Source organism: Hordeum vulgare, chromosome 7H (genome assembly GCF_904849725.1).
Source record: "Hordeum vulgare subsp. vulgare chromosome 7H, MorexV3_pseudomolecules_assembly, whole genome shotgun sequence".
In the NCBI taxonomy this organism is placed as follows: Eukaryota; Viridiplantae; Streptophyta; class Magnoliopsida; order Poales; family Poaceae; genus Hordeum; species Hordeum vulgare.
This window is the reverse complement of record NC_058524.1, coordinates 94,082,394-94,108,916: the sequence shown is the minus strand read 5'-3', so window position 1 is coordinate 94,108,916 and position 26,523 is coordinate 94,082,394. Positions and strand designations below refer to the sequence as shown.

The 26,523-nt window shown below is 45.6% G+C and overlaps 2 protein-coding genes across 2 annotated transcripts; both read right to left on the bottom strand.

Annotated features, from left to right (window-relative positions):
* Nucleotides 1-431: 431 nt before the first annotated feature.
* On the bottom strand, nt 432-7,288 carry LOC123411370 (probable glucomannan 4-beta-mannosyltransferase 3). The gene is made up of 10 exons (XM_045104304.1): nt 7,179-7,288; nt 6,932-7,030; nt 6,701-6,769; nt 4,400-4,652; nt 3,658-3,768; nt 3,425-3,561; nt 3,062-3,175; nt 2,595-2,794; nt 2,312-2,506; nt 432-878 (listed from the first exon to the last, which is right to left on the bottom strand). The coding sequence occupies exons 1-10, from the start codon at nt 7,215-7,217 to the stop codon at nt 722-724; spliced, it is 1,374 nt and encodes a 457-aa protein (XP_044960239.1). The 5' UTR covers nt 7,218-7,288; the 3' UTR covers nt 432-721.
* Nucleotides 7,289-15,549: 8,261 nt separating this feature from the next.
* Nucleotides 15,550-26,197, bottom strand: LOC123412130 (soluble starch synthase 2-2, chloroplastic/amyloplastic-like). Its single transcript, XM_045105077.1, has 8 exons — nt 25,598-26,197; nt 24,723-25,485; nt 24,558-24,622; nt 23,187-23,264; nt 22,989-23,099; nt 22,847-22,891; nt 22,301-22,474; nt 15,550-16,811 (listed from the first exon to the last, which is right to left on the bottom strand). The coding sequence occupies exons 1-8, from the start codon at nt 26,180-26,182 to the stop codon at nt 15,855-15,857; spliced, it is 2,778 nt and encodes a 925-aa protein (XP_044961012.1). The 5' UTR covers nt 26,183-26,197; the 3' UTR covers nt 15,550-15,854.
* Between the last annotated feature and the right edge of the window lie 326 nt (nt 26,198-26,523).

The window sequence follows — 26,523 nt, the reverse complement described above, 5'->3', positions numbered from 1 at the left end:
CCACAGAAAATTTGAACAACCACTTGTTGAGCAAACACCTATTTTTAACCTCTAAATTCTCAATTCCTAAGGCCTTACAGATGATATCCCATCTAGTAAGCCGATACTTTCTCTTGATCTCATCACTCTGTCAAAAGAAACGAGATCGATAAAAATCCAACCTTTTTCGCACCCCAACCGGTATCTCGAAAAAAGAAAGGAGGAACATCGGCATACTCGTTAACACTGAGTTAACCAGTATGAGCCTACCCCCATAGGATAATAGCTTGCCCTTCCTGCAGCTTAACTTTTTTTCAAATCAATCCCCGATACATTTCCACTCCTTATTCGATAGCTTACGGTGGTGAATAGCAATACCCAAATAACTGAATAGTAAATTCCCACATTCGCACCCGAACAATTTTTTGTAAGTATCTTGTTCATCTTTGGCCTTTTCAAAGCAGAACAATTCACTTTTATTAAAGTTTATCTTCAAACCAGATAGCTGTTCAAATAAGCATAAAATGAGTTTCATGTTTCTGGCTTTCTCCACATCATGCTCCATGAAGAGAATCGTGTCGTCAACGTATTGTTTCTCAAAGGCAGTTGCGCTTCGCCTGATGCCATTCAGGGCGAAAGAAATGAGGTTATTACATAGGAAATATTCCCTGGAAAACACGATTGTTACATCATGCCTACAGTCAAGATATAGTTCCTGTGGTTGGATCAGTTGTTATGGTTGCTATGAGTTAGAGGTTCCGCAGAAACCAGTGCCGACAATGATAAATGTTATAGCCTGTAGATATATGTAGATGAAATAGAAGTCGCTTCCATACACCAAGTTGTAGGTTGCGCAAACGAAAAGGAACACAGCAAACAGAAGTTCTGACACGGTCCATCTGCAAGAGCATGAAAATGATAACATTTCAGAATTTTGGATGCAAGTTCAACATAACCTTCGCCATATCAGAATTTCAGAAAGGTAGGGATCCAGTAAAAAAACAAAAAAATATCATATATGGTTAGGTGGCTAGTGGTGTGCACACCCAAGAAGAAAGGTGGGCTGGCTATTCGTAATTTGGAAAGATTTAATGTCAGCTTACTATGTAAGCAGTGGTGGAATCTTGAATCTAGAGAAGGTTTGTGGCAGAAGATAGTGAGAAAAAAAAATGATGGAGGCATATATCAACTTCATAGTACAGTGAATGATTCACCATGTTGGGCTGATCTTATCAAGATGAAAGATGTGTATATCATAGGGAGAAAGATGAAGGTTGACGATGGAAAACAAACTGACTTTTGGTGACACAAATGGTGCAGTGACAAGCCTCTGGAAAATGATAACCCTAGTTGGCAATGAACCAGTAAAAAGAAATTCATTGTTAAGTCAATGTATAATCACCTTTCTGATGCTGGTCCTGATAGATCATTTAGACATCTCTGGAAAGCAGCTGCCTTTGAAAATTAAATTTTGGTTGTGGCTTATATGGCATAATGCCATTGCCACGACAGACAACATGATTAAAAGAAAGTGGGCAGGGGACCCTTTGTGTCGCTTCTGCCGTGATAATAAACCAGAAATCATCTTTTCTTTGGTTGCTCTGCTGCCAAATATGTCTGCAGTATTGTGAGTAAAACTATTGGTGCTGGGGATAGACCTGGGTGCTTCTCCCAGTACTTTTGGTGGATTCCACAACATCTGCCTTTGTTATAGTAGAAACCTGCAAATTGTTGGCTTGGCTGCCTTGTGCTGGACACTTTGGAAGCTCAGAAATAGAGCTTGTTTTAAATTTAAGCTAGTTAGTAGATCACATGCTGAATTTATTTGTTATGCTGTGTCCTTTATAAACTATACTATTGTGCAGCGCTCTAGAATGATGGTGATCGTGCAATGCTGGAACAAGGTGCTGCTGCTCTTCAAAGGACGACGCTGGAGGATCATGATGATGGAAGAAGGGAGCGAGGAGAGGCTACTCTGATGATTGCTGGAGGAACTGGTGATAACGATGACGAAGATGCAAGAAATGTGACCCAAGCAATGGATGAGGACTAAAAGACTCAGCTTCTCGGATGATATGAATGGGGTGTGCACCTGCGTGTGCTGATGTTTGGGGTGTGGTTTTCCCTTTGTAAGATAAAATTCTCTCTTCTGCTGGGTTGGTTTTCCCCCTTGTAAGATAAAAAACCCTACTTTCTAGTTTCTTTTGTTGCGCCAAGACGCTGTTTTATGTTTGTTCCGTTATCTTTTGATAGTGGAGCCCTATCTATTCTTGGATTGTATGGAAAAGATATCTATGACACTTGGAGGTACACAGGTTCAGTTATCTTTTACCTGTCCCAAAACCTGCAGCGAGGCCTCTCAAGTATCTGAGGCACGGGCTTTGTATTGCTGGCACTGCCAAGCTTCTCCGTGACCACCCACTCGTTTACGCTTCCCAACTCTAGCAAACCGATGAACGTTGCCTTTGTTCGGTGAAAAGACATGACATTCTCAAAGAGGATCCAGAATGGTATGAAGTGGATAGAACTGCAAAACAGCGAGTTAGGAGCCAACATTTCCTACCTGGCATCGACATATTCATGCTAATTAACAGGCTCTTCTGAAAGCATCAAACCTTGGATTTCGGACGGCGTATAGGACTGTTATTGCTGTCGGAATATAAACCACCCCCCAAGCAGGAATTTTGATCTCAGGAATTAGCACCGAAAATGGGATCACTACACAGTACAGCACGAAAGGTACCACATGAGCAACAACCTTCCTCACCAAGAAGAAGCTGTATAGCAAATAAAGCTTCCACCAAAGTGACACCTCCTGCTCAGCATCTAGATGATGTCAGATAAACACCGAAAAGGAAACATAAGAGTAATGATTTAATCATATGTTCAGATTATGCATGAAACGTCTGCAAAAATAAATTTCAAGCTCATGCATATATTTTTATTACATAAAGGAACCCCCGGCTCGATGCTCATGCATACGAGACCAAAATATATCACCTATCATGAATCATAACATCACTAGATTTGTTTCATGCAAACACTACTTGATTGTGTGTACTAACATAACAAGCAGGATTACCTTAGTAAGCAATATCTCTGCTCCCATCTTTCGGAATAAATTTGCTGCCCCACATGTCCAACGGTGTTGTTGGCGGCGATATGCCTTCAGATTGCTTGGTAGTTCACTTTTTACCTGTGTTCCAGTAATAATCGAGTTAGATCACCTGTAAAAATATTGTAAAAATATTGTAAAGATGATCTCAACCAAGGTTAGTTGGCCATTAGAAGAAAAAAAATCAAACCACCCTGCTTCTCTCAAGATTACATCTTATTTTCTATTTTAGAATTGTTAATTATTTTTCAAATGTAAAAACGTATAAGCAATATAGTTTGGCATGAAGATTGAATTAATATGAGCACATTAGTAACATGACTACCCTACCTTGACATCGCCAACATAGACAAATTTCCATCCTTTCAAGCCTGCTCTGACTGCCAAATCCATGTCTTCAACTGTGGTTCGATCGTCCCAGCCTCCAGCTTCTTTGATGGCAGAAATTCTCCATACCCCAGCAGTTCCTGAAGTTTTTAAAACAAGCAGTTCCTGGAGTTAAATAATTAATCCTACAGGGTTGTGAAAGGTTGAATTGATAATAGGAAAGCTGGCTGTTATACCATTAAAACCAAAGAAGGCAAAGGTAGATGAACCTGCCTCCTGCTCTACTTTAAAGTGATAATCTAGTGTCATCTTTTGTATCCTTGTCATCAAGCATTCATTGGGATTAACTGCAAAATCGTCCCAAAATGCCAGTCAGCAAGTTTCCTGTCAATTGGAACAAGAGATGCATCAGACAGATAAATCCTACTCGGTTAATGTAACTTGTTGTGCACCATAAAAAGTCTATTGTTATATTTCCTTTACAAAATATAGTCAGATTTTATCCTTTTTTCTCCAGTTTGGCGGTTCTTATTGTCAGCCTTACTTAACATGGACATGCAGTGGTTGTTTTGTTCATCTCCTTCATAACACAAGATTGGTGCCATGTTACTTACTACAGCAGGGTGGATTACAGATTTGCTAGTAGCATTGTCAGAGGATTGTAATGCTAACCAGATGAACTCATAATCAAGGTACACCCTTTGTTTTTATTTACTCCACATATTAGCTTTGTCTCAAGTCAAATTTTGTAATCTTTGAGCAAGTTTATACATAAAATTATTAACATCCACAGTGACAAATCAATACCATTAGAATCATCATTGATTATATTTTCACATCATATATATTTGTTATTGTGAAATTTTATGTTATTTTCTATAAACTTGGTCAACCTTTATAAAGTTTGACTTAGGTCAAAGCTAATATGTAGAGTAAATAAAAACGGAGGGAGTAAACTTGACCGTTTTCCAGGCTTACCAAACTCCCAGCGTGCTTGAACAAGAGCAATTTGTGGATTACGTGCGAGATATGGGATGGTTCTCACGAGGAAGTCGGGTTCCGGTTGGAAATCGGCATCAAATACAGCGAGGAAATCACACTGTTGGACATAAGCATGCAGCATCCCCTCTTTCAGTGCACCAGCCTTGTATCCTTCCCGATTGTTTCTGACCTCATATTTCACGTTCTTGCCTTTCTTAGCCCAAATTTTGCATTCCAGCTCCACCAGATCCTATTGAAAGCACACAAGAAGCCAACAGCAAAATCAGTACCACTGCCCAATCAAATAACTCAAGCTAATAAGCATGTACAGTACTTATTTCTACCCAAAGGGTCAACTAAGTTTGCATGTGTCTATAAAGAGATAAATACATTGTGAGTGCCTTAACTTGTCCGACGCGGTCACTTTAGTTCCTAAAGTTGCAAAATACGCAAAATCGGTGATGTAACTTGTCTCTCCGTTCAAATACAGTGCATCCTCGCGTATTAAGTCGTATGTAGCGCAAACGTGGCAAGTTAGAGTTTTGTGGCCCACATGTCAGTGGCTGGTGGCGCGTCGTGGTGATTTTCTTTTACGGTCCCGTAATCCCCTGTTTCTTCTGTCTGAGTCGCACCGCTTCGTGCCCTCTCCTCTTCTCCCGATCATTGCAAGGCGGCGGCGAAGCAGGTGCGGCACGGCGACCGGCGACGGCCGCGGCGATGGATGGCCCGCGTCGTCGACGTCCAGGCGAGGGACCTCCTTCCTATTGTTAGTACCTTCATTTCTCTGTTGTTCCTCCCTTTTCAGGCGTAATAGGGCTAGGGTTTTTTGGGGGGTTATCAAGGAGGGGACTTTTTATTTTAAAGGGGATGATCTTGGATATGTGGCAGTGATAGTTCTCTTATTTGTGCAGTACAATTTGATGGAATGTTCTGAGTTGAGATCCATCACAAAGGGTTTTTCTGTAGAAGTGATAGCAACATGACCTACATGGATCATGAAGTCGATTGGTTTGATGGTTGTGACACTGATAGTTGGTCAATTCTGTGGATTGACGATTTCCTTCTCCAATTGGGATATAATAGAGCAATCTCCAAGATTGATGTGTACTGGAGCAAACCTAGGAATTCTATGTGTGATGGCCTACAGTTGATTGCGTCTGATGCAGACATTGTCCTTATGATTGCTGCAACAGTGGATCACAAAAACTTGCTCCTACTGGTAGATCATGCTGACACCCTAGAGTTAGTAAGCACTGATGATGTGTTGGGAGTGGGGATGCATGAGCTCCCAAGGGTTATTACTCCAGTTAAGTCGGCAAAGGGTAAAGAAAATGTACCCAGCTTTGACAAACCAGAAATTCCAAGACATATGAGATGTAACTACAAGAAAGCAAAGAGATTTATGTCATTTGGTGAAGGCAGTAGCTCACATGTTACAAATCAGGAATTTGAGGAAGAAGATAGCAATTGTGAGACTGATGATAGTGATGCTGAAGATGCAAATGACAGTAGTGAAGAACATGGAGATGATGCCAATGAAGAAGTTGAAACAGATGAGGACTTTTATGAGAGTGATTATGAAGTAGCAGAAGGTGATGATGATCTATTTGATAACAATATAGACAAAGATGTTGATGATCATAGAGAGAAGGAGATTGTGCAGGACTTTGAAGGTGAACTTCTTGAAGATGCCTTAGATGACAGCCATTTGAACCTGTCGAAAGAAGAAGGAGACAAGCTTAGGCACAAATTTAGCACATTCAATCCATCTACTGACCTGAAAGCAGCGGCTTTTAAAGTTGGCATGATTTTTGATGACATGAAAGAGCTCAGGCTTGTTGTGGTTGCATACAGCCATCTCTACCGGCAAGGAGGAAGGGGGGGGGAAGAAATTACGCCGGCCTTCTGTCCTCCTCGTCTAGATCCACGTCGGCCAAGGACGAATCGAAGAAGATGGCGCCGCCGCCGTGGTCGCGTGTATAGAATTAGGGATTTCCTTTTTTTGATTTGGGAATTGAGGGAACTGACCATATACATGGAGAATAAGGGCTTTTTTGCGACTTTAAACTAAATTGCAGGGGGTTCCCCGTAAAAGAATCAACATTACATCACCACGGAGCGCCACCAGCCACTGACATGTGGGCCACGACAATCTGACATGCCACTTGTGTGCTACATACGGCTGAATACGCAAGGAGGCACTGTATTTGAACGGAAGGACAAGTTACGGCATCGATTTTGCATATTTTACAGCTTTAGGAACCAAAGTGACCGCGTCGGACAAGTTAAGGCACTCACAGTGTATTTATCTCGTCTATAAACTGCTGCAACAGGTATCCTCTCCCGGTCATCCAGTTCATCCAGTCTCTGTTATGGAAAAGAAAGCTAGTACCCTTCCCAAAATGTCTCGAATTTTGCATAAGTCTGCCACATTTTTTGATAGCCATGAATTGGAAAGGCCTACTTTCCAAATGTCGACATATACAGCGCTATAGTACTACTGATTCAACGCGCAATAGGCCTTTTTACCTTGATCGTTGGATCAGTGGAATCGTCCAGAACCTGTACGATGACCCTATCCGACGGCCACGACAGCCCACACGCTGCTCCAATCGAAAGCTTGTACACCTGCACCCAACACAAGAGGCAAATCGAGGTATAGTGCATTTTTTCACAGGATGAAACCAAGTAGTAGTATAATATATACGTATACGTGTATATGTACACGAACAGCAAACTTTATACGGTATTAAATTACAGGACTACCCACGCGTACCTCCCTCTCGTTGTACATGGGGATTTGGACGAGCACCATGGGGAAGCCGAGCAGGCCGCGCTCCTCGTCCTCGTCGCCCAGGGCGCCGAGCGGCCCCGCGCTGTACCGCCGCTCGGGGCGGCGCCGCACGAGGCTGGCGGCGGCCATGAAAGCGGCCTCGGCGAGCAGCATGGCCGACATGGCGAGGCACGCGCCCGACACCGCCGCGAGCGCCGGCGCCACAGCCCCGGCGCGCACCGCGTCCCAGCCACGCAGCAGCTCGCCGCCGCCGCCTGACGCGCGCCACCACCGCAGCAGCGGCAGGCCACCAGACCCGTCGAGCCACCCCGCCTTCGCCGCCGCTGCAAAGGCGCCCCCCTCGCCGTCGCCGGCCATGCGACTGCGTGCGTGCCTCCTTTCGGCCTTTTGAGGCTGCTTTTTGTGCGCGTCGGCGCGCAAGGGGGGGGGGGCGCTTTTGCCCAAGCCTATGGGCGAGTGGAGTTCCCGAGGAAGCTCCCGTACGTTAGGTGGCCTGTGAGGATGACGTGTGGGGCCTGCGCCGCACTCGCGTTGCCGCGCCGACGTGGAGCCCGCCTGTCACGCTCGTAACTGGAGGTCGCGCTCGTGGGCGAGCGCCGGGGAGATGCCGGGCGTGGGAGCCGAGGAAGTCGTCGAGTCGTGATCGGCGTTTGATTTTTCCGGTTTTGTGGCCGTTGTGGTCGTCTGGTCGATGGGCACCGGCACCGTCCACCCACCGGCAACCGGAACCGGCGCAAGCACGGTTCGAGGAGTGGTTGCGCGCCTGCACGTGCACGACGAGAGCTTTTCCACCTCCCGAATTGGATGCGCCCCGTCGTGCTGCTCGTGTTGCGCTACTGGACAAGCAAATTCGCTCTCACCCATTTTTGGGGATCTGGCTAGCAGTTTTTTTTTCCTTTGCTGAGAAAGGTCGAGGAACCCATGGCATCATTTTAAAGCGTTTTTGTTCATGGAATTGTTGGAGAATTTCGAGTTCAGTTCTTGTGATGCGGCAAATTATATTGTGGCTTTGCGGTAAAAGAGGATTGTTTTACACTCTTCATTTTCTCCCAAGGTTCTCTTACTCTTTGAACTAGATGATGCCTGCATGTTGCGCGGGTTGTGTTAAAAGAGATGTCTAATATGTGTCGTGCTATTTTCGCATGGCAAATGTCAGGGGTGGCCTAGAGAGGTGAGAGCAAAGCCGCCATAGAGATCCGAAACGGGTTGAGCAACAGCACGCGGTGGTTTACTCAGGTTCGGGGCTCTCGTGTGGAGGTAACACCCCTATTCCTGCATGTATGATATTTGTGGAAAGCATATGGTTGTACATGATGCTCCTTAAGCTGTCTGGAGGAAAAAGAAGGAGGATGAAAGCTCTCCTCTTCTCCTCGAGAGTGGGGAACGGGAGAATGGGGGAGCCAGGGAGAATCCTCCCCCTCCTATGCATGTGTGTCTCTGTGTGTGGCTCTCTCCCGTGGACTGGATCCATGGGTCACCTTATAAAGGGGTGCCCAAAGGATAAAGGGTGGCCTACGAGACCTAACTTTTAGTGTTGGACATGATGGGTGAGGGGGGCTGCATGGCCTAACTTTACTGTTGGAGGTGACCGGTGCGCAGTGATGCAGACTGGACTGATGGGGCGCAGTGATGCACGCTGCAACATCCTCCCGTCGTGTCTCATGGGACACTGCAGCTGACCTCGCTGGGCTCCACCCGGACAGGTTTCCAGCCGGACGGGTTCCAGTCGGGCAGGTCTCCAGTCGGACAGGTCTCCAACCGGCAGGCTGCAGCCGGACAGGTTTGAGTCAGACGGCCTGCAATCGACAGCCAGCAACTGACAGCTAGCAGACTCCAGCCGGACGGGTCTAGCGGGCACACTGCAGTCGGTAGTCAGCAGTCGGGAGCCAGCAGGCTCCAGCCGGACGGTCTTATGTCTTCACTCCTACGATTATCTTTGTTATTCACGGGGGATGGCGTATCGGGGGCAATTCCTGCGATGTTTTTTAAAACGTTGTATCGTCTCCTTTAGCCTACCCGGGGTTATCCCCCCGACAGTAGCTTCCGAGCCTCCGCGGGACTCGAAGAGTCGTGGAGAGGCTTTTTGTTGTTGTCGTAGAAAATGACGGTGTCGAAACACGACAAGGTGCGGACGAGGAATCCGTCGGCTCTTGCGCGCGAAGCGCTGCCGGGCGCGGACGCAGAGTCCGCTGGTTCCTTGTGCGTGGGGCACTGCCGTGTGCGGACGAGGAGTTCGTCGGCTCTTGCGCACGAAGTGTTGGAAATATGCCCAAGAGGCAATAATAATTGGTTATTATTATATTTCCTTGCTCATAATAATCGTTTATTATCCATGCTAGAAATGTATTGATTGGAAACTCAAATACATGTGTGGATACATAGACAACACATTGTCCCTAGTGAGCCTCTAGTTAACTAGCTCGTTGATCAAAGATGGTCAAGGTTTCCTTGCCATAGACAAGAGTTGTCACTTGATAACAGGATCACATCATTAGGAGAATGATTTGATGGACAAGACCCAAACTATAAACGTAGCATATGATCGTGTCAGTTTGTTGCTACTGTTTTCTGCATGTCAATGTATCTGTTCCTATGACCATGAAATCATGCAACTCCCGGACATCGGAGGAATATCTTGTGTGTATCAAATGTCGTAACGTTACTGGGTGACTATAAAGGTGCTCTACAGTTATCTCCGAAGGTGTGTGTTGGGTTGGCATGGATCAAGACTGGGATTTGTCACTCTGTGGGACGGAGAGGTATCTCGGGGCCCACTCGGTAATACAACATCATGATAAGCCTTGCAAGCAATGTGAATAAGGAGTTAGTCACGGGATCTTGTATTACGGAACGAGTAAAGAGACTTGCCGGTAACGGGATTGAACTAGGTATGGAGATACCGACGATCGAATCTCGGGCAAGTAACATACCGAAGGACAAAGGGAACAGCATACGGGATTAACTGAATCCTTGACACAGAGGTTCAACCGATAGAGATCTTCGTAGAATATGAAGGAGCCAATATGGACATCCAGGTCGCGCTATTGGTTATTGATCGGGGAGTGTCTCAGATCATGTTTGCAGAGTTCTCGAACCCGCAGGGTCTGCACATTAAGGTTCGGTGACATTTCGGTATTGTTGAGTTATAGGTGCTGGTGACCAAAGTTTTGTTCGAAGTCCTGAATGAGATCCCGGAAGTCACGAGGAGTTCCGGAATGGTGCGGAAACGAAGATTGATATATAGGAAGTTGATATTTGGATTCCGGAAGAATTTCGGGCATTGCCGAGAGTATAGCGGGAGTGACGAATGGGTACCGGGGGCCCACCACTCCCCAAGAGGGCCACATGGACTTGATGGTGGCGCAATAGCTCTTAGTGTGTTGTCTATTCAACCAAATAAAGCCCATGTGGAAAAAGGTGGAAAATCCAAAAGAGGTGGACAATTTGGGAAGGAGTCCTAATCCAAGTAGGATTGGAGGAGGACTCCTCCCTCCTTTGGTTTGGCCGATCCCAAGGGGTTTCCCTTGGTGGGCAAGGCTGCCTCCTCCCTCCTCCTATATATACTAGAGGTTTGAGGGTTTTTGAGACACAATTTCAGCCACGTGCAACCCTCTCCTCTAGTTTGTAGTTCTCCTCTAGATCGGATTTCTGCGGTGCTTAGGCAAAGCCCTGCAGGAATAGATCACCACCATCACCGGTGCGCCATCACGCTGCCGAAGAACTCATCTACTTCCCCATCTCTCTTGTTGGATTAAGAAGGCGGAGATCGTCATCGAGTTGTACGTGTGCTGAACGCGGAGGTGTCGTCCGTTCGGTGCTAGATCGGGATGGATCATGGGACGGCGGGAATTTGGATCGCGAAGACGTTCCACTACATCAACCGTGTTTCGTAACGCTTCCCCCCTAGCGATCTACAAGGGTATGTAGATCTGATCTCCCTCTCGTAGATGATCATCACCATGATAGGTCTTCGTGTGCGTAGGAATTTTTTGTTTCTCATGCAACGTTCCCCAACAGTGGCATCATGAGCTAGGTTGATGAAAATGCATATTCTTGGTTTTAATCCTCATGTTTGGGATATTATTCGTGTTGGTGTGCCAGGTAACTTCTTCGGAGAAGGACATGAACCTGATCGTGATGCGACAGTTAATGAACTGGAGATTTTGCAACTCAATGCTCAAGCCTGCGACATCATCTTCAACTGTCTATGCCCCGAAGAATTCAACAAAATCAGCCGACTTGAGAATGCAAAAGAAATTTGGGATACTTTGGTTGATATACACGAAGGTACTGATTCTTTTAGAGAATCTAAGTTGGATGTGCTTCAAAGTCATCTTGACAAATTCAAGATGAAGGACGGTGAAGGTGTTGCTGAAATGTACTCTAGGCTAGCTCTCATCACCAATGAGATTGTCGGCTTAGGAAGCGAAGAGATGACCCACAAATTCATCATCAAGATACTTAGAGCTCTCGATGGCAAGTATGACGCACTGTGCACATTGATCCAAATGATGCCAAACTACAAATATCTCAAGCCAACTGAAGCCACTGGTAGGATTGTTGCTCATGAGATGTCACTCAAGGACAAAGATGAGCTGCACAACAAGTCAAGCGGTGCTTAAAAAGCTTAATGTGATGCCCCCGCTACTTGAAAGGACAGTCTTGTCACTGATGAAGAGATAAGTCTCATGGTTAGAAAATTCAACCAGGTCTACAAGAGTAGAGGCAAAGAGAGAAGCTCAAGCTCAAGACATCATGAGAAGCATTCGTCCGTTCGTGACTGAAATTGCTACAATTGTGGGAAGCTCGGACACTAATCCAATGAGTGATCGGCTCCCTACAAACAAAGAGAAGAGTCACCTCGAAGACGAAGCTCAAGAGATGAGTCACCTCTCAGAGAGAGAAGGAGTAGAGAAGATCAGTATGAACGAAGACATTCACAGAGAGGAAAGGAATCGGAGAAGAAGGACAAATACACCAAGAGCAGCTCAAGAAGAAGACATCAAGCTCATGTTGGTGAATGGGTTTGTGGCTTCGAGTCTGATCACCACTCCGAGAGAAGCTATCACTCCAACTTCGGCTATAGTCAAGATGAAGGTGTTTTCGGCATTGCACTTGTTTCCTCGAACTCCTATGACCTATTTGACTCACCAAACGAGGGGTTCAGAAACTGCTTCATGGCTAAAGGCCCCAAGGTATCACACCCTAAGTATCTTGATTTTAATAGTGATGAGGATGACTTGTTAGGAGAAAATGACCTGCTCTTTGATAAAACTAGTGATTGCAATGAAAATGAACTTGTTAATTATCATACTAATCAAGAGAAGTCGAATGATGATGACGAGAAAGAAGTTAAATGACTAACTCAAGAATTAAAAACTCTTAAGTTAGCTCATGAGACTACTCTAAAAGATCATAGAGAGCTTGCAGGAACCCATGAGAAGCTACGCTTCGAAAAGCTCAACTTTTGGATTATAAGACCCCTTCCGCTCGTACCAACACCCGTGGTTTGCACATAATGTACATCCGTACAAGCATGAAATCTACCCAACTTTTGCAGCCACATGTGAATGCCCATCCAAGTGTTCCACGCAAATTTGAACAAAATTTGTGACCAAACGCACATCGAGTCACGTCCGACAACTATTTTTGCGTGTTTTCACATGGAAAATCATAGAAAATGCATAGAATGTGAGAAAATAAAAAAATTGGCGTGCCTCCTTGTGATGATAATTACAGCGCGGGAAACAAAACTTGAGTCTGTTTGATGAAGAGGAGAAACATCATCGCATTATAACACCCCTTCCGCTCGTACCGACATCCGTGATTTGCACATGATATACATGCATACATGCATTAAATCTATCCAACTTTTGCAACCACGTGTGACTGTCCATCCAAGTGTCCCACGCAAAATTTGAACGAAATCGATGATCGAACACACGTTGCGTCACGTCCGGCAATTGTTTTTGCGTGTTTTCGCATGGAAAATCATAGAAATACACGGAATGTCGAAAAAAAAATTGGTGTGCCTCCTTGTGATGATCATTAGAGCACGTGAAAACAAGTTGGGTCCATTTGATGAAAAGGAGAAACATCATCGCATTATAACACCCCTTCTGCCCATACCGTTACCAGTGGTTTGGACATGATGTACATGCATACATGCATGAAATCTACCCATGTTTTGCAGCTACGTGTGAATGCCCATGCTAGTGTACTACGCAAATTTAAACGAAATCGGTGACCAAACACACGTCGCGTCCCGTCCGGCAACTGTTTTTGCGTGTTTTTGCATGAAAAATCATAGAAACTGCACGGAATGTCGAAAAAAACTTTGGCGTGCCTCCTTCTGATGATCATTAGAACGTGTGAAAAAACTTGGGTCCGTTTGATGAAGAGGAGAAACATCGTCGCATTATAACACCCCTTCCGCCTGTACAAACACCTGTGATTTGCACAATACATGCATACATGCATGAAAACGACCCAACTTTTGCAGCCACGTATGAATGCCCATCCAAGTTTTCCACGCAAAATTTGAACGAAATCGGTGACCAAACACACGTTGCGTCACGTCTGTCACCTGTTTTTGCGTGTTTTCGTATAGAAAATCATAGAAAATACACGGAATGTCGGGAAATAAAAAAAATCGATGTGCCTCCTTGTGATGATCATTAAAGCGTGTGAAAAAAGTTGTCTTTGTTTGATGAAGAGGAGAAACATCATCGCGTTATAACACCCCTTTCGCCCATACCGACACCCGTGGTTTGCACATGATGTACATGCATACATGCATGAAATGTACCCAACTTTTGTAGCCACATGTGAATTCCCATCCAAGTGTCTCACCCAAAAATTGTATGAAATCGATGACCAAACGCACGTTGCATCACGTCCGGTTACTGCTTTTGCGTGTTTTCGTATGAAAAATCATAGAAAATGCATGGAATGTCGGAAAATAAAAAAAAATTGGTGTGTCTCCTTGTGATGATCATTAGAGCGCGTGAAAAAAAGTTAGGTCCGTTTGATGAAGAGGAGAAACATCATCGCATTATAACACTCCTTCCGCCCGTACCGACACCCATGGGTTGCACATGGTGTATATGCATACATGCGTGAAATCTATCCAACTTTTGCAGCTACGTGTGAATGCCCATCCAAGTGTCCCACATAAAATTTGAACTAAATCGATGACCAAACACACGTTGTGTCACATTCGATAATTGTTTCTGCGTGTTTTTACATGAAAAATCATAGAAAATGCACGGAATATCAGAAAATAAAAAAATGGCATGTCTCCCTGTTATGATCATTAGAGCCCATGAAAAAATGTGATGGTTCGTGTAGGCCGGTAGGACAAGTCTGGATGCACTTTTTCTTCACATAAATAAAACGGACCCAATTTTTTTGCACACAATAGTTTCACTATGCCAAGCATCTAAGATAAATTTATTTGAGTTATAACATTTTATGCATTTTCTACCCTTTTACGGTGAAAAAGTCTTAAAACAATTTGCTCTATTTAAAATATGTACTCCCTCCGTTCCTAAATATAAGTCTTTTAAGATATTTCACTAGGAATCTACATATGAAGCAAAATAAATGAATCTACACTCTAAACTATGTCTATATACATTCGTATGTAGTCCACTAGTGAAACCTCTTTAAAGACTTATATTTAGGAACGGAGAGAGTATGTGTTAAGACATTAGCAATTTTGAAAGATACAAACTATTTTTTACTTATCTATACAATCTTATAAAAAGCAAATATTTGTACTTTATGAATAAAAAATTAAAAGGTGAACATTTTTGAAAATTTTGAATAAAATTTAATAAGCGTGAGCATTTTTTGAAAAAGAAAAAAAATAAAAAGTAAAAAAGAACGGATAGAAAAAACAAAAATAAGATTCAACAAGACCATATACGGGGTATAGAGAAATCCAAGTCGTCAATATGTTCAGGGGATCTACCGAAGCAAAAGTATATATCATTTCGGCATTCAGCTCATACACATACATGGGTTTCTCCATATCTGTGAGAACTAAGGGTCTAGTGAACATAAAGATAATAGTCATCATCAAGGTATTCATGACAATAACAAATGAATTAATAATGTAACACACGTATGAATCCATACTGTGTGTGATTTTGGTTTTCTTGTTCACTTCCAATGGAAGTGATCTTGTTTTTAACTGACTGATTATTACTGAAAGTGTTAATTTAAGCAGGGAGGAATTCACTTCCCATTCCTGCCGTTTGCACTGCACAACCAAACCAACCATGTCACTTGCATACATCAGACATGTGAGCTAGCTTTCGCTCTTGGCCTCCGACTTAGCTAGCAAGAATAAGCAACAACAACCGATGTAATAATGCACACAGCATACCACATTACAATACCAAGTTAACATTCCCATATACCTCCCTCGCAAAAAAAAAAAAGGAAAAAAAAAACATTCCCATATACCTGCAACAAGGAGCGTTTCACTCTACTCTGCGACGGACCAGATCGGAATCAGCGTCTCAACCTCGCGGATGCCGGCGTTCCCATCAAGAAGGACGGCACGTTCCTGCATGCGCCAAATCTGCAAGTGCGCAATGCGCATTTCCATCCTCTCATGCACGCATGCGGGGCTGGACCGGGTAGCAGCGTTCACCACTGGTACTTGGCCTGGACGAGGACGTCCTCGTAGAGCTTGGCGGCATGTTCCCAGCTGAAGTCCTGCGACATGCCGCGCTCCTGGAGGCCCCTCCAGCTCTCCTTGTGGTCCCGGTAGGTGCGGAGGCAGTGCCCGAGCGCCTCGATCAGCTTGTGCGCCTCGGCGCGGTCGAACGTCCACCCGAGCCCGGAGTGGTTGAAGGGGTCGAACGGCGGCACGGTATCCCTCAGGCCGCCGACGGCGTGCACGACAGGGATGGTGCCGTAGGCCATCGCGTAGAGCTGGTTCAGCCCGCACGGCTCGAACCGGGAGGGCATGAGGAGCGCGTCGGCGCCCGCCGTGATCCGGTGCGCCAGGCGCACGGAGAACCCCACCCACCCGCGCACCTTGTCGTGGTGCTCCCGCTCGAAGTGCTGCAGCATGCTCTCCAGGTCGTGGCGCCCCGTGCCCAGCATCACCAGCTGCACGTCCTGGCTCACGATCCAGGGCATCGCGTCCGCGATGATCTCCACGCCCTTCTGCCCGTCCAGCCGCCCGATGAACCCGAGCAGCGGCACGTCGCCGCGGACCTGCAGCCCCAGCTCGCGCTGCAGGGCCTCCTTGCACTGCCGCTTGCCGGAGTCCAGCGTCTTCAGGGAGAAGTTGGTGTAGCCGTCCGACTTCAGGTGGACGTCCACCTCAGGGTTCCACTCCATGTTGTCGATGCCGTTCACGATGCCGCGGGTCTTCCAGTCGTTCTGCCGTATGATGTCGTGAAGCCCCCAGCCGCCCTCCACCGTCTTCAGCTCCCACAGGTACCCGGGGCTCACGACGACAACCTGGTCCGCCATCTTCAGGCCGGCGGCGAAGTAGTTGGCGTGCTCACCGCCGACGGGGTCGTACAGTCTGAAGTGTTCCAGGTAGTGCTCAGGCAACTCGGTGAACGGGAATTCATCTACAGGGCCACGGCCCTGCATATACAACATCAATCAAGAGAAATAATTAGCCCAACGGGGTAAGGAAGAAAGGAATAACTGACCAAAGCATGTAACTCGGCAGAGTCAATTACATCCTAGGTGTCTGAATTTGGCAAGAAAAATCAGTTTGATGCTAAAAATTGCGGCATACATCGAATCGGTGACAAAACTTGGCATGGGCGCGCATCTACAGTGCTAGTCATGTTTTGTATGCATATAACATGTTGACGAGGCGCGCCAACATGGCGTGGGATCTAATGTCACTGAACGGAAGGCGAAGATGGACATGTGGCCTGATTTTTTATAAAAACACCCTGATATTTTACCTTTTTCATAAAAAAACTCTCATTTTTTCTTAAAATAATCCTAAAAGGTGACTATAACAATTGAGCCCCACCCGCCCGAACACAATGCAACAAAGGGAAATGAGAAGGTAAAATTAAGCACTGCCAGGTTCAAATATACGACCTTCAACACCAGCTCGAACAGGCTAGCTATCACACCACATATCACTTATTATATACTCAAGCACGCACATAGGCCTTAAATGGCGTGCAGTCACCACATGTTAGTTTTCTTAGTTTTCATAGCACTTTGTAAGAATATGTAAAAAATATTATACATACAAATAAATTAACTTGTTTAAGAAAATGTTCTTATAACTATAAGAAAAATATTTAAGATAATCTTCACCTAATTATTGTTATTTAAAATAATGTTCATGCAATTCTAAAAATATTTTTATCTAAAATAATGATCATGTAATTCTGAAAAAGGTTCTTATTTGAAAGAACGTCAATCTCATCCTATCAAATATTGAACTATTTTTTAGAAATATTTCTATAGTTAAAATGATATTTATGATGTACTCCCTCCGTCCCAAAATAACTGTCTCAACTTTGTACTAGCTCTAGTACAAAATTGTACTACGCTCAAGACACTTATTTTGGAACGGAGGGAGTATAATAATTTTTGCAAATTATAATAAATATCATACATTGCAAATGTATTCAGAAAAATATTCATGTATTTTTTGGCTGTATTCATGCATTAAGGTAAATATTCATGTACTTACTTTACGAGAAATATTATTACATAAAATATTGTTAATATAATTCCAAAATATATATAACCATTATTTAAGAAAGATTATGTAATTTCAATAGTAATATGAATTATAATGGTATATATGAATTAAAAACACGACCAAGGAAAATTTGAACCGTGGTCATTGTAGTCCATTTAAGACCCATATCTTGTTCATTAGGGTGTTATTCACAAGAATCCAGATCGCACGTCCTTTCATGTCATTGAAATTGGGTCCCACGTCAGGTTGGCGTGCCTTATCAACACGGTATATGTATGCAAAATGTGATTAGCATCGTAGATGCACGTCCAAGCCAAGTTCTGTAACCAATTCAGTGTATGCCGCAAATTTTAAACACCAAACTGATTTTTCTTGCCAAGTTCAAACACTTGTGGTGTTATTGAGTCAACTCGGCATGTCAGTGTTGTAATATATATTTTTGAGGTAAATGCACCAGTAGTGCTTAAACTTGCCACGTATGATTGCTTTTTTTTTTTCCAAACCATGCAGGAGAACTGCATGTGATCATTATAGAGGAGAAAACGTACAGTTCAGAAAGATCATGCTACATAACTAAAAACACATAACAACAATAACACAAATTGACCAAAAGCGAGCCAAGCGTTTAGTGCAGAGCGTGATGGCAAGCGGCCTAGCTAAAACGTGACGCAAAGCAACTAGCCAGGGCATTGTACCAGTAGAACGCATCACATTTGATCCGGCTAATAACTTGATTGAGAGAATTTGGTCGAGTTGCATAATTTGGTCGCCTTGCTGTATTTCTTCCAATCAAGACGACCAAATTATGCAACTTCTTCTTGTCCAAAGATAGCACCCTCTTACTAGCTGAAACCCACCATTAGGAGAACGAGTCATCTATGGCTGGGGCTTCCATGGAGAGATCAATCCAACCAAGCATTCTGCGCCATATGATGTTTGAAGTGGCACAACCGGCAAGAAGATGATCAATGTTTTCTGGAAGGGCGGAGCAAAGAACACAATGTTCATCATTGTGGGGAAGACCTTGTCTAGCGCGTCTGTCCGCAATCCAAATCCTCAGAGCGAGCCATATGAAAAATTTGCAACGCAAGGGGGGCCGAGAGTGCCAAATGGCTTTATTAGCTGGACCAAAGGCAAGTCATTGAAGTGGGCTACATATGCGGATTTAGAGGAGAAGCGACCTGAGGAATTCAGTGACCACGGCCAAGTGTCTCTCTGATCCGGGGGAGATGGAAATCACGAAGCGTCTCCCAAATGTTAAGAATCTGAATGAACATTGCAATGTTTATGGGTTCCTTTATGTCCCTGATCCAACAACTAGTAGTCATAGCCCAAGCAACTGACCTTGCCGATTTAATATGGTTCGGCACCGAATTGGGCAATTGGCAATGTCCCGGCCGTAGCTTCTATCCAGAAAAGAATGGACTCGCCATGTTCACTTTGGTGCTCGCTTTTGTACTCCCTCCGCTCCTTTTTACTCCGCATATTATATTTGGATCAAGTCAAACTTTACAAAGTTTGACCAAATATATATTAAAAAATATCAACATCTACAATATCAAATATACATATCATGAAACTACCTTTCGTAATGAATCTAACAATATTAATTTGACATTGTGAATGTTGATACATGTTTCTATAAATTTGGTCAAAGTAGAGATACTTTGACTTCGGACAAAGCTAATATGCAGACTAAAAAGGACCGGAGGGAGTAGAATACAGGAAACTGGTGCAAAACTTGGCCCTTGCGTGCAATACAGTGTACTTTTCATTCATATACGCTCTCTACACTGACGTGACACCATATCCTCTGTTTGTAGCTGTTAAGACTGCCGACCTGGTTTGCCAACGTGGCACCAACAAGCCCATGTTCTCTCTCTCTCTCTCTCGCTAAGTATGGTGTGCCGGTCCCACTTAACAGCAGGCAGGAGAAAGAAAGGGCTTAGTATGGCGTGTGGGCCCACTTGTCAGTAGTCATGAGAAAGAAATCGCAAATAAATTATGTGCGCGTGGGGGTTCGAACATGTGACCTAAGGTTAAGCCCATGCCATTGAACATGGCGATGCCTAGGGAAACAAACAAGTCCATCTTATATTATGATGCGATGCAGCTTGGGGAAAACAGGGGAATAACGCGATGCCGCTGGGATGACCTTTCCGGCGTTAGTTCTATGACGATTCGAATCGCATGAATGAACTTGCGATGATCCTCACTAGGCCATGTATGGAATGGGAGGCCGAGGAGATGCCGCCAAGGCCACGAGAACAAGGTCTGCATCAGAGTCAAGTGGTAAGTGGTAGGCGACTCTGGCCGATGTAGGGAGCTCGTGAGGGGCTCCGCAACTTGCAATTGGCGAGGGGGGAAAGGTGCTGGGCTTCGAGGAGGACCTCCCAGTGCAAGCAATTGGGGAATAGCCACGGCAGCTCGCCATGGATTGCAGCTTCACGGTGGGGAAAATGGCCAGAGCGGGAGAAGGTGGAGAGGAGAGGCCGATATGCGATGGCAGCATAGTGTATGGGGAAGGAAGAGGATGTTCGGGGATGAATGGGCTCCAAAGGCAAGCTTCTATAACGGTCCGGCTAGGTCGGGCTTTGTGGAGCGACATAGGCGATGGTTGCAACTTGTGCAACTCCAGGGGTTATTAAGCCATGGTTGGGTAGGAGGGGGAAACGGCAGGAGGGGTGCGCTTTCTATCCGAGGATGTTGGGGATTCACGCACCAGGATTGTGGATGATCATGACAATGATGTTTCCACTTCGGGTGATGGTGCGGAGCATCTGGGCCGCCATGAAGGCGTTGGCCGAGTTGAGGCTGGAGGCGGGCTCGTTTAGGAAGAGTTGGATGGGGTCGTGGATGATGTTGGTGCCGATGGAGACCCAACAGCGCTCGCTCGCCAATGATAGCCTTCGAGCAAAGGATATAAGAATACACCCCCCACCCTCACACACACAAATAAGACAATGAAGTGCATAGGGGATTTATAGCAGGGCGCATTGGCTAGTTGCATACCTGCAAGGTCCCATGTTCAAGATCGAGGCCACCATTGCTATTATAAATTTCCATTTATTTATGTCATAAGCTGACAAGCGAGGCTCACATGTCATAGAGAGAAATAGAGTGGGCCCAATGCAGCATAGACAAGGTCTGAGGGCATCTCCAATGCTGACCCACAAACGAATACCGCAAATGCCCTCTTTTTAGTTCTGGCATGGTCCGCGGAGATGATGCAGGAGCCGGTCATTCCAATGTTATTCCTAAATTAATCATGTTAGGAGGAGAGAGAGAGGAGAAGGGGGCATGCATGTGGTGTGATTTTGTGATGTGGTCTCGTTGGGAGGAGAGAGAAGAGAGGGGACACACACATGAAGAGAGAGAAAAGAGAGGAGGAGCACGTGGTTACTTTTGGTTGGTCAAGTGGATGTCCGGACTCCGCCAAAGCACCCCCCCCGTTAGTTGCTAGGATACCAGAATCCGTTCATCCAGACTAATAAGCGGACATATAAGGGCATCCTCAAAGGAGACCCTCAAAGATCCAGTCTATGTCCAGATTGTGGTGTCCGGACCACTTGTGTCAACTTTTGCCATCCGATGGGACCCTTATCTATCCGTGAAGTGGCCGGACGTCTGTTTTTCGGGAAATTGGAACTAAACGCACGCGCGGGGGGGGGGGGGACTATGGAGTCTGGACATGCAATTGGCCAATAAAAAGCCCCTACGTGGTCCTCCTCACTTTTCTCTCTCTACACATGCATGGTCTCCCTCTTCTCTCTCTCCTCCCAACGAGACACCACACCATAACATCCCACCACATGCATAGTCCCTTTCATCGCAACCGGATTAATTTTCGAACATGGATGGCTCCTTTCCGCATCATGTACGCTGACCACGTCCGGATATAAAAACAAACATTTGCGTTGTCTATTTACTGGTTGGCGTTGGAGATGCCCTAAGGTCCCGTTGGATTGTAAAAGTGGTTCGGACACTGTGATCCGAACATATAAAGAAGGTTTGAGGGTCTGCTTAGGAGATGCCCTAACAGCTACTTCCTTCGTCCCAAAATAAATGACTAAAACTAGAGTCAGTACATAGTTGAGTCACTTATTTTGAAACGGAGGGAATATATGAAAATACAATGTCACATATGCAACATTTTACGCATACAGAAGAAAAATGCACCGTAATGCACACAACAGCTACGTTTTTGCACCAGTTTTTCGTATTCTACAGCTGCGAGCACCAAAGTGAACATGCGTGGCAAGTTCAAGCAGCACTGGTGCATTTACCTCTATAACTTTCATAAGCCATCATAATTGTGTAACCTGTTTAGTTTCGTCAAACAAGGTGGAATAAATAGTAGGGACTAGAGAAAATTCAAGATTAGGACAAAAGGAACCTGGTGAGCGATGTTATGTATCACCATAACGGAGCGACTGTATTGCATCAAACCATGGTCCCTGTAATATGCTTTCAGATAGACAGGCAGGAGTGCCGTGTGCCAATCATTTGCAATGAAGACCAGATTTCCATCCCCGTAAGGGACACCGCCGCATGGAACGTGCCAAGGAACCTGCAAATTATGGAGAAATAAAATGGACCAATAATATTTAATGGGATGATATGTCAAGTGTGAAAAATATCTACATTGGATGAAAGTAGGAGTATAAACTATTGTCTGTGGCAGGTGGAAATGCTATTTCCAGAATCAATGCACGGTGAACCGAACATGGAAACGTAAAGATGATGAAGTAACAAGGATTACCAAGATTGTTCATCAGTACAATAGATTATAATAAGTTAAAGCATGAACTCTTGACCAAATGCGTAAGGTATTGAACTGTTAGTAGTATGCACTTCACAAGAGATTACGATTCTGTTGAAATGCATGCATACACGTAACTGTATAGTGCTAATAGGTTGTCAATTGAGTTGAAGAGGATACCTCGACAGCGGCCTTGCAGAACAAAATCATGCGCTTCATAATTTCCTGAAAAATAAAAATGTGTAATCATATGCCAGTCAGTAGGCTTTGGCTTGTTATCAGTTTATCAGTGCAATCAAACACCAACATATAGAAGATTAACCTGTCTGCTGCCCCCATAAATGTCTTGCTGACGGTGTCGGAAGAGAGGAGCGTCAATGAACACAAAATCCACTCCATCGATATAAGCATGGAAATAATTCACTTCCATATCCTGCATGACAAAAAAAAAACTTAAATTTATTTGTTATGATAATAAGCATTAAAATTTCAGCCCCCCTTTGATTGTATTTTTACTTACCTGTCCAGCAGCCTTGTAGTATTTTCGGACTCCGACATCGTAGGCTTCCTCATAGTCCCCATACCTTGGTACCACAACCTAAGATAGAAAGGATAATTTCTCAATTATCATCAAATTTAAAATTTCAGTTCATCAAAGTCTAGCCAAGTCCATGATTCTAGATTTTGAATAATATATGGTTTATACGATGCCATAACTATTTTCTACTTTTAGTTTCTACAGAATAATTGGGATGACTGCAAAAAATAGTCGACTTCTTTACTAGAATTAGTAAGAGCGTCTCTAACTGAATCCTGAAAGTTAACTCCCCAAAACCCTCTATCACAAGCCAACTCCCAAAATTCTGTGGTTTTGGTCGCTCTAACCAAACCCCAAAACTAGCTCCCGATAAAATTGCATTGAAATGAGAGCTTGACAACATACATTTAGCCATCATCTACATTACAAACATCTACTGTTCACTAACAATTACAGTGAATATGGTAGCAACCATTAGTTGGAAATGTTGATAAATTGATCATCCAGTACTCCCTCCGGTCCTTTTTAGTCTGCATATTAGCTTTGTCCGAAGTCAAAGTATCTCTACTTTAACCAAATTTATATAAACATGTATCAACATTCACAATGTCAAATTAATATTGTTAGATTCATTACGAAAGGTAGTTTCATGATATGTATATTTGATATTGTAGATGTTGATATTTTTTAATATATATTTGGTCAAACTTTATAAAGTTTGACTTGATTCAAATATAATATGCGGAGTAAAAAGGAGGGGAGGGAGTACTATAAATACACACACGGACACTGGCGATTTTTGTACTTAATTAAGGATAGGAACTACTTATTCGGATCTACAGGGCAGGTAAACCCGACGTCAAGCCAAACGGCCTATCGGTACCCGACATTCATTCCTTCTTTGTGAAATCCGGCTGCTAACCACCACTTGTTTCAAACCCCCTCCCCCACCCAGTAGGCCCCCAGCAACCTAACCTCCAGGGTTGGCTATGAAATGCTTCCTCCGTTCCTTAATACCCCCTCTATACCATAATACTTGTAGCCAGGGTACTTGTATTAGTGTTCTTCAACAGCAAGTATTTAGGTACAGAGGGAGTATAAGTCCTTTTAGATATTATACTACGGACTACATACGGATCCAAATGAGTGGATCTACTCTCTAAAGTATGTTTATATACATCCGTATGTAGTTTGTGATGAAATCTATAAAAAGACTTATATTTAGGAATGGAGGCAGTACTATTATATAGCAGAAGAACACTTTCATGTCTTGCACTCAATAACATTATATACTACTCACTGTTATTATTCGAACATATGGACTCAACAGAGTTAAATGAAAGCATGTAGTACCATAACACGATGTCCTCTCTTAGCCAAAGCCTTGGGCAAAGCACCCGCAACATCTCCAAGACCACCTATGAATCACAATGTTTGTTCTTATGAGTGATTCAAGCAAAGTTTGATGAACAACAGAAAGAGAGAGAGAGAGAGAGACTGAAAAGGCAATGCCCATACCTGTTTTGCACCAGGGAGAACATTCAGCAGCAACGACGACCACGTTCATGACGTTCTCCCCTGCCAAAGGTCCGGAATCATGATTCTGGTGATGTTCAAAGGAACCCGCATCATCTGCAACAGCCGAGCCATCATCCTTGGCCTCCACGGGCTCCTCGAAACCAATGTATTTCTTGAAATCCCAAAGGTCTTCTTGTACAGCGGGGGCTGCAGGGGCCGAAAGAGCCTTTGGTTTTGGAGCTTCTTTGACAATCAGCGCATCCTTCTTCTGTGCAAGTTCCACATCGCTGACAGTGTCCAGCCTGGGAGCAGAGGCCGAGGACACAAAATTTGAGCCGGACGACGGCAGCGTCTTCTTGGCCGGGACAACGGACGACGGCGGCGCCTTCTTGGCCGGGAAAACGGACGACGGCGGCGTCTTCTTGGCTGGGACAACGGACGGCGGCACCTTGTTACTGATGGAAATGTTAGCTGCGGAACCCGGAGACGCGACATCCACTATGCTGGTCGGCGGCGAGGCGACCTTATGTTTGTTTTCACCGTTCACCGGTACTCTGTTCTGGATTGACAGATGGGGCGCGCGTGCGGGTGTGGGCAGCCCGCTGTCTTTAGTCGCGCCACCGCCGCCGGTAGGTTTGTTCTCACCGTTGATCAGCGTGCCGTTCTTACTCGGCAGACGGGCGGCGTCCTGCCTCGGTGCCGGCGGGGACGGCCCACCACCTTCCGCGGCGTCGCGATCGAGCGTCTTGACGGGATCCGCGACCTGCACACGCGCGCGTGCGTTATATATATATAGAAACAATTCGTGTGCGAGACGACGATGATCTCGAGGCGCACGCGCCATAATAACTTGTCATAACTAACTAACTGGCTACCTTGGTGGCGGCGCCATAGCGGCGAGCGCGGGGCTGCCTACCGGGCGCGGCGTCGTCGATCCCGGCGGCGCGCGCGGCCACCGCTCCGTCGCGAGCCGTGCGCTGCAGCGGCGACGGCCGCCATTGCAGCCTGCCGGCCCCAGCGCGGGTTGGCGACGCGCCCACCCTCGCCCTCCTCCGTGATGATCTCCCGGGCGAGGCGGACGCGAGCGCGAGGAAGGACGCGGGGGACGCGACCGCCGACGACATGGCGGCGGCCGGGATCGGGGCGGGCGACGGTACGATGGGCGGGCAGAAGCGGCAGTGGGCTGGACTGGACTGGAGTTGGAGTGTACTCTGTGTGGGGTAAACGCACGGGGTCAGGCCGAGGAAATGGCCGCGAGCCGAGACGGCGACGACGGCGGCTTTTACACGAGGGGTGGGTGATACGGACGGCCCTAGCGGCTGGCGTGTTGGGCCTGCGATTCGCGGCCGTGAACGGTCACCAGCTGCGGCACAACAAACGGCAGGTTTCCTCACCAGCTGACAGCTTGGTCCTACCGCGCGCCGGCCCCGCCTGTCGGTGACGCGAGCGGGCGGGCGCATGGGTTTCAGGACGGGCGAACGGAAACCGCGAGCTCGGCACTGGCGTGGCGTCCGTGGTGACAGCTGCTGGAAGGAAGGGGGTTGCAGAATCCACGTGAGGGCGGAACGGGGCTCGCGGCGAAGGAGGAGGAGGCCCGCGTTGATTGCATAGATAGATGGATAGAGTGCTGCAACTGCGCTGGTCCTGGCTGTTCCGTTTGTTGGTTTGTGCATGCATGCGCGCGCTCTCCACCGCGAACGCGGTGCGGCACATGCGTTCGTGCGTGCGTGCGTGCGTGCGTTAGTAGTACGGGATAAAACCAAACGAAGAAGCTCTGCGGTTTGCTTGCTTGAGTGACAAG

Excerpts from the sequence above, each read along its gene's own strand:
- LOC123411370 (XM_045104304.1), bottom strand. The coding sequence starts at position 7,217 with ATGGTGCTCGTCCAAATCCCCATGTACAACGAGAGGGAG. Across the intron at positions 7,031-7,178 it reads CCATGTACAACGAGAGGGAG|GTGTACAAGCTTTCGATTGG; the intron begins GTACGCGTGGGT and ends TGTTGGGTGCAG. Across the intron at positions 3,176-3,424 it reads TCTATGTTGGCGATGTCAAG|GTAAAAAGTGAACTACCAAG; the intron begins GTAGGGTAGTCA and ends ACTGGAACACAG.
- LOC123412130 (XM_045105077.1), bottom strand. The coding sequence starts at position 26,182 with ATGCGCCCGCCCGCTCGCGTCACCGACAGGCGGGGCCGGCGCGCGGTA. Across the intron at positions 25,486-25,597 it reads GCTATGGCGCCGCCACCAAG|GTCGCGGATCCCGTCAAGAC; the intron begins GTAGCCAGTTAG and ends GCGCGTGTGCAG. Across the intron at positions 24,623-24,722 it reads TTCTCCCTGGTGCAAAACAG|GTGGTCTTGGAGATGTTGCG; the intron begins GTATGGGCATTG and ends TGTGATTCATAG.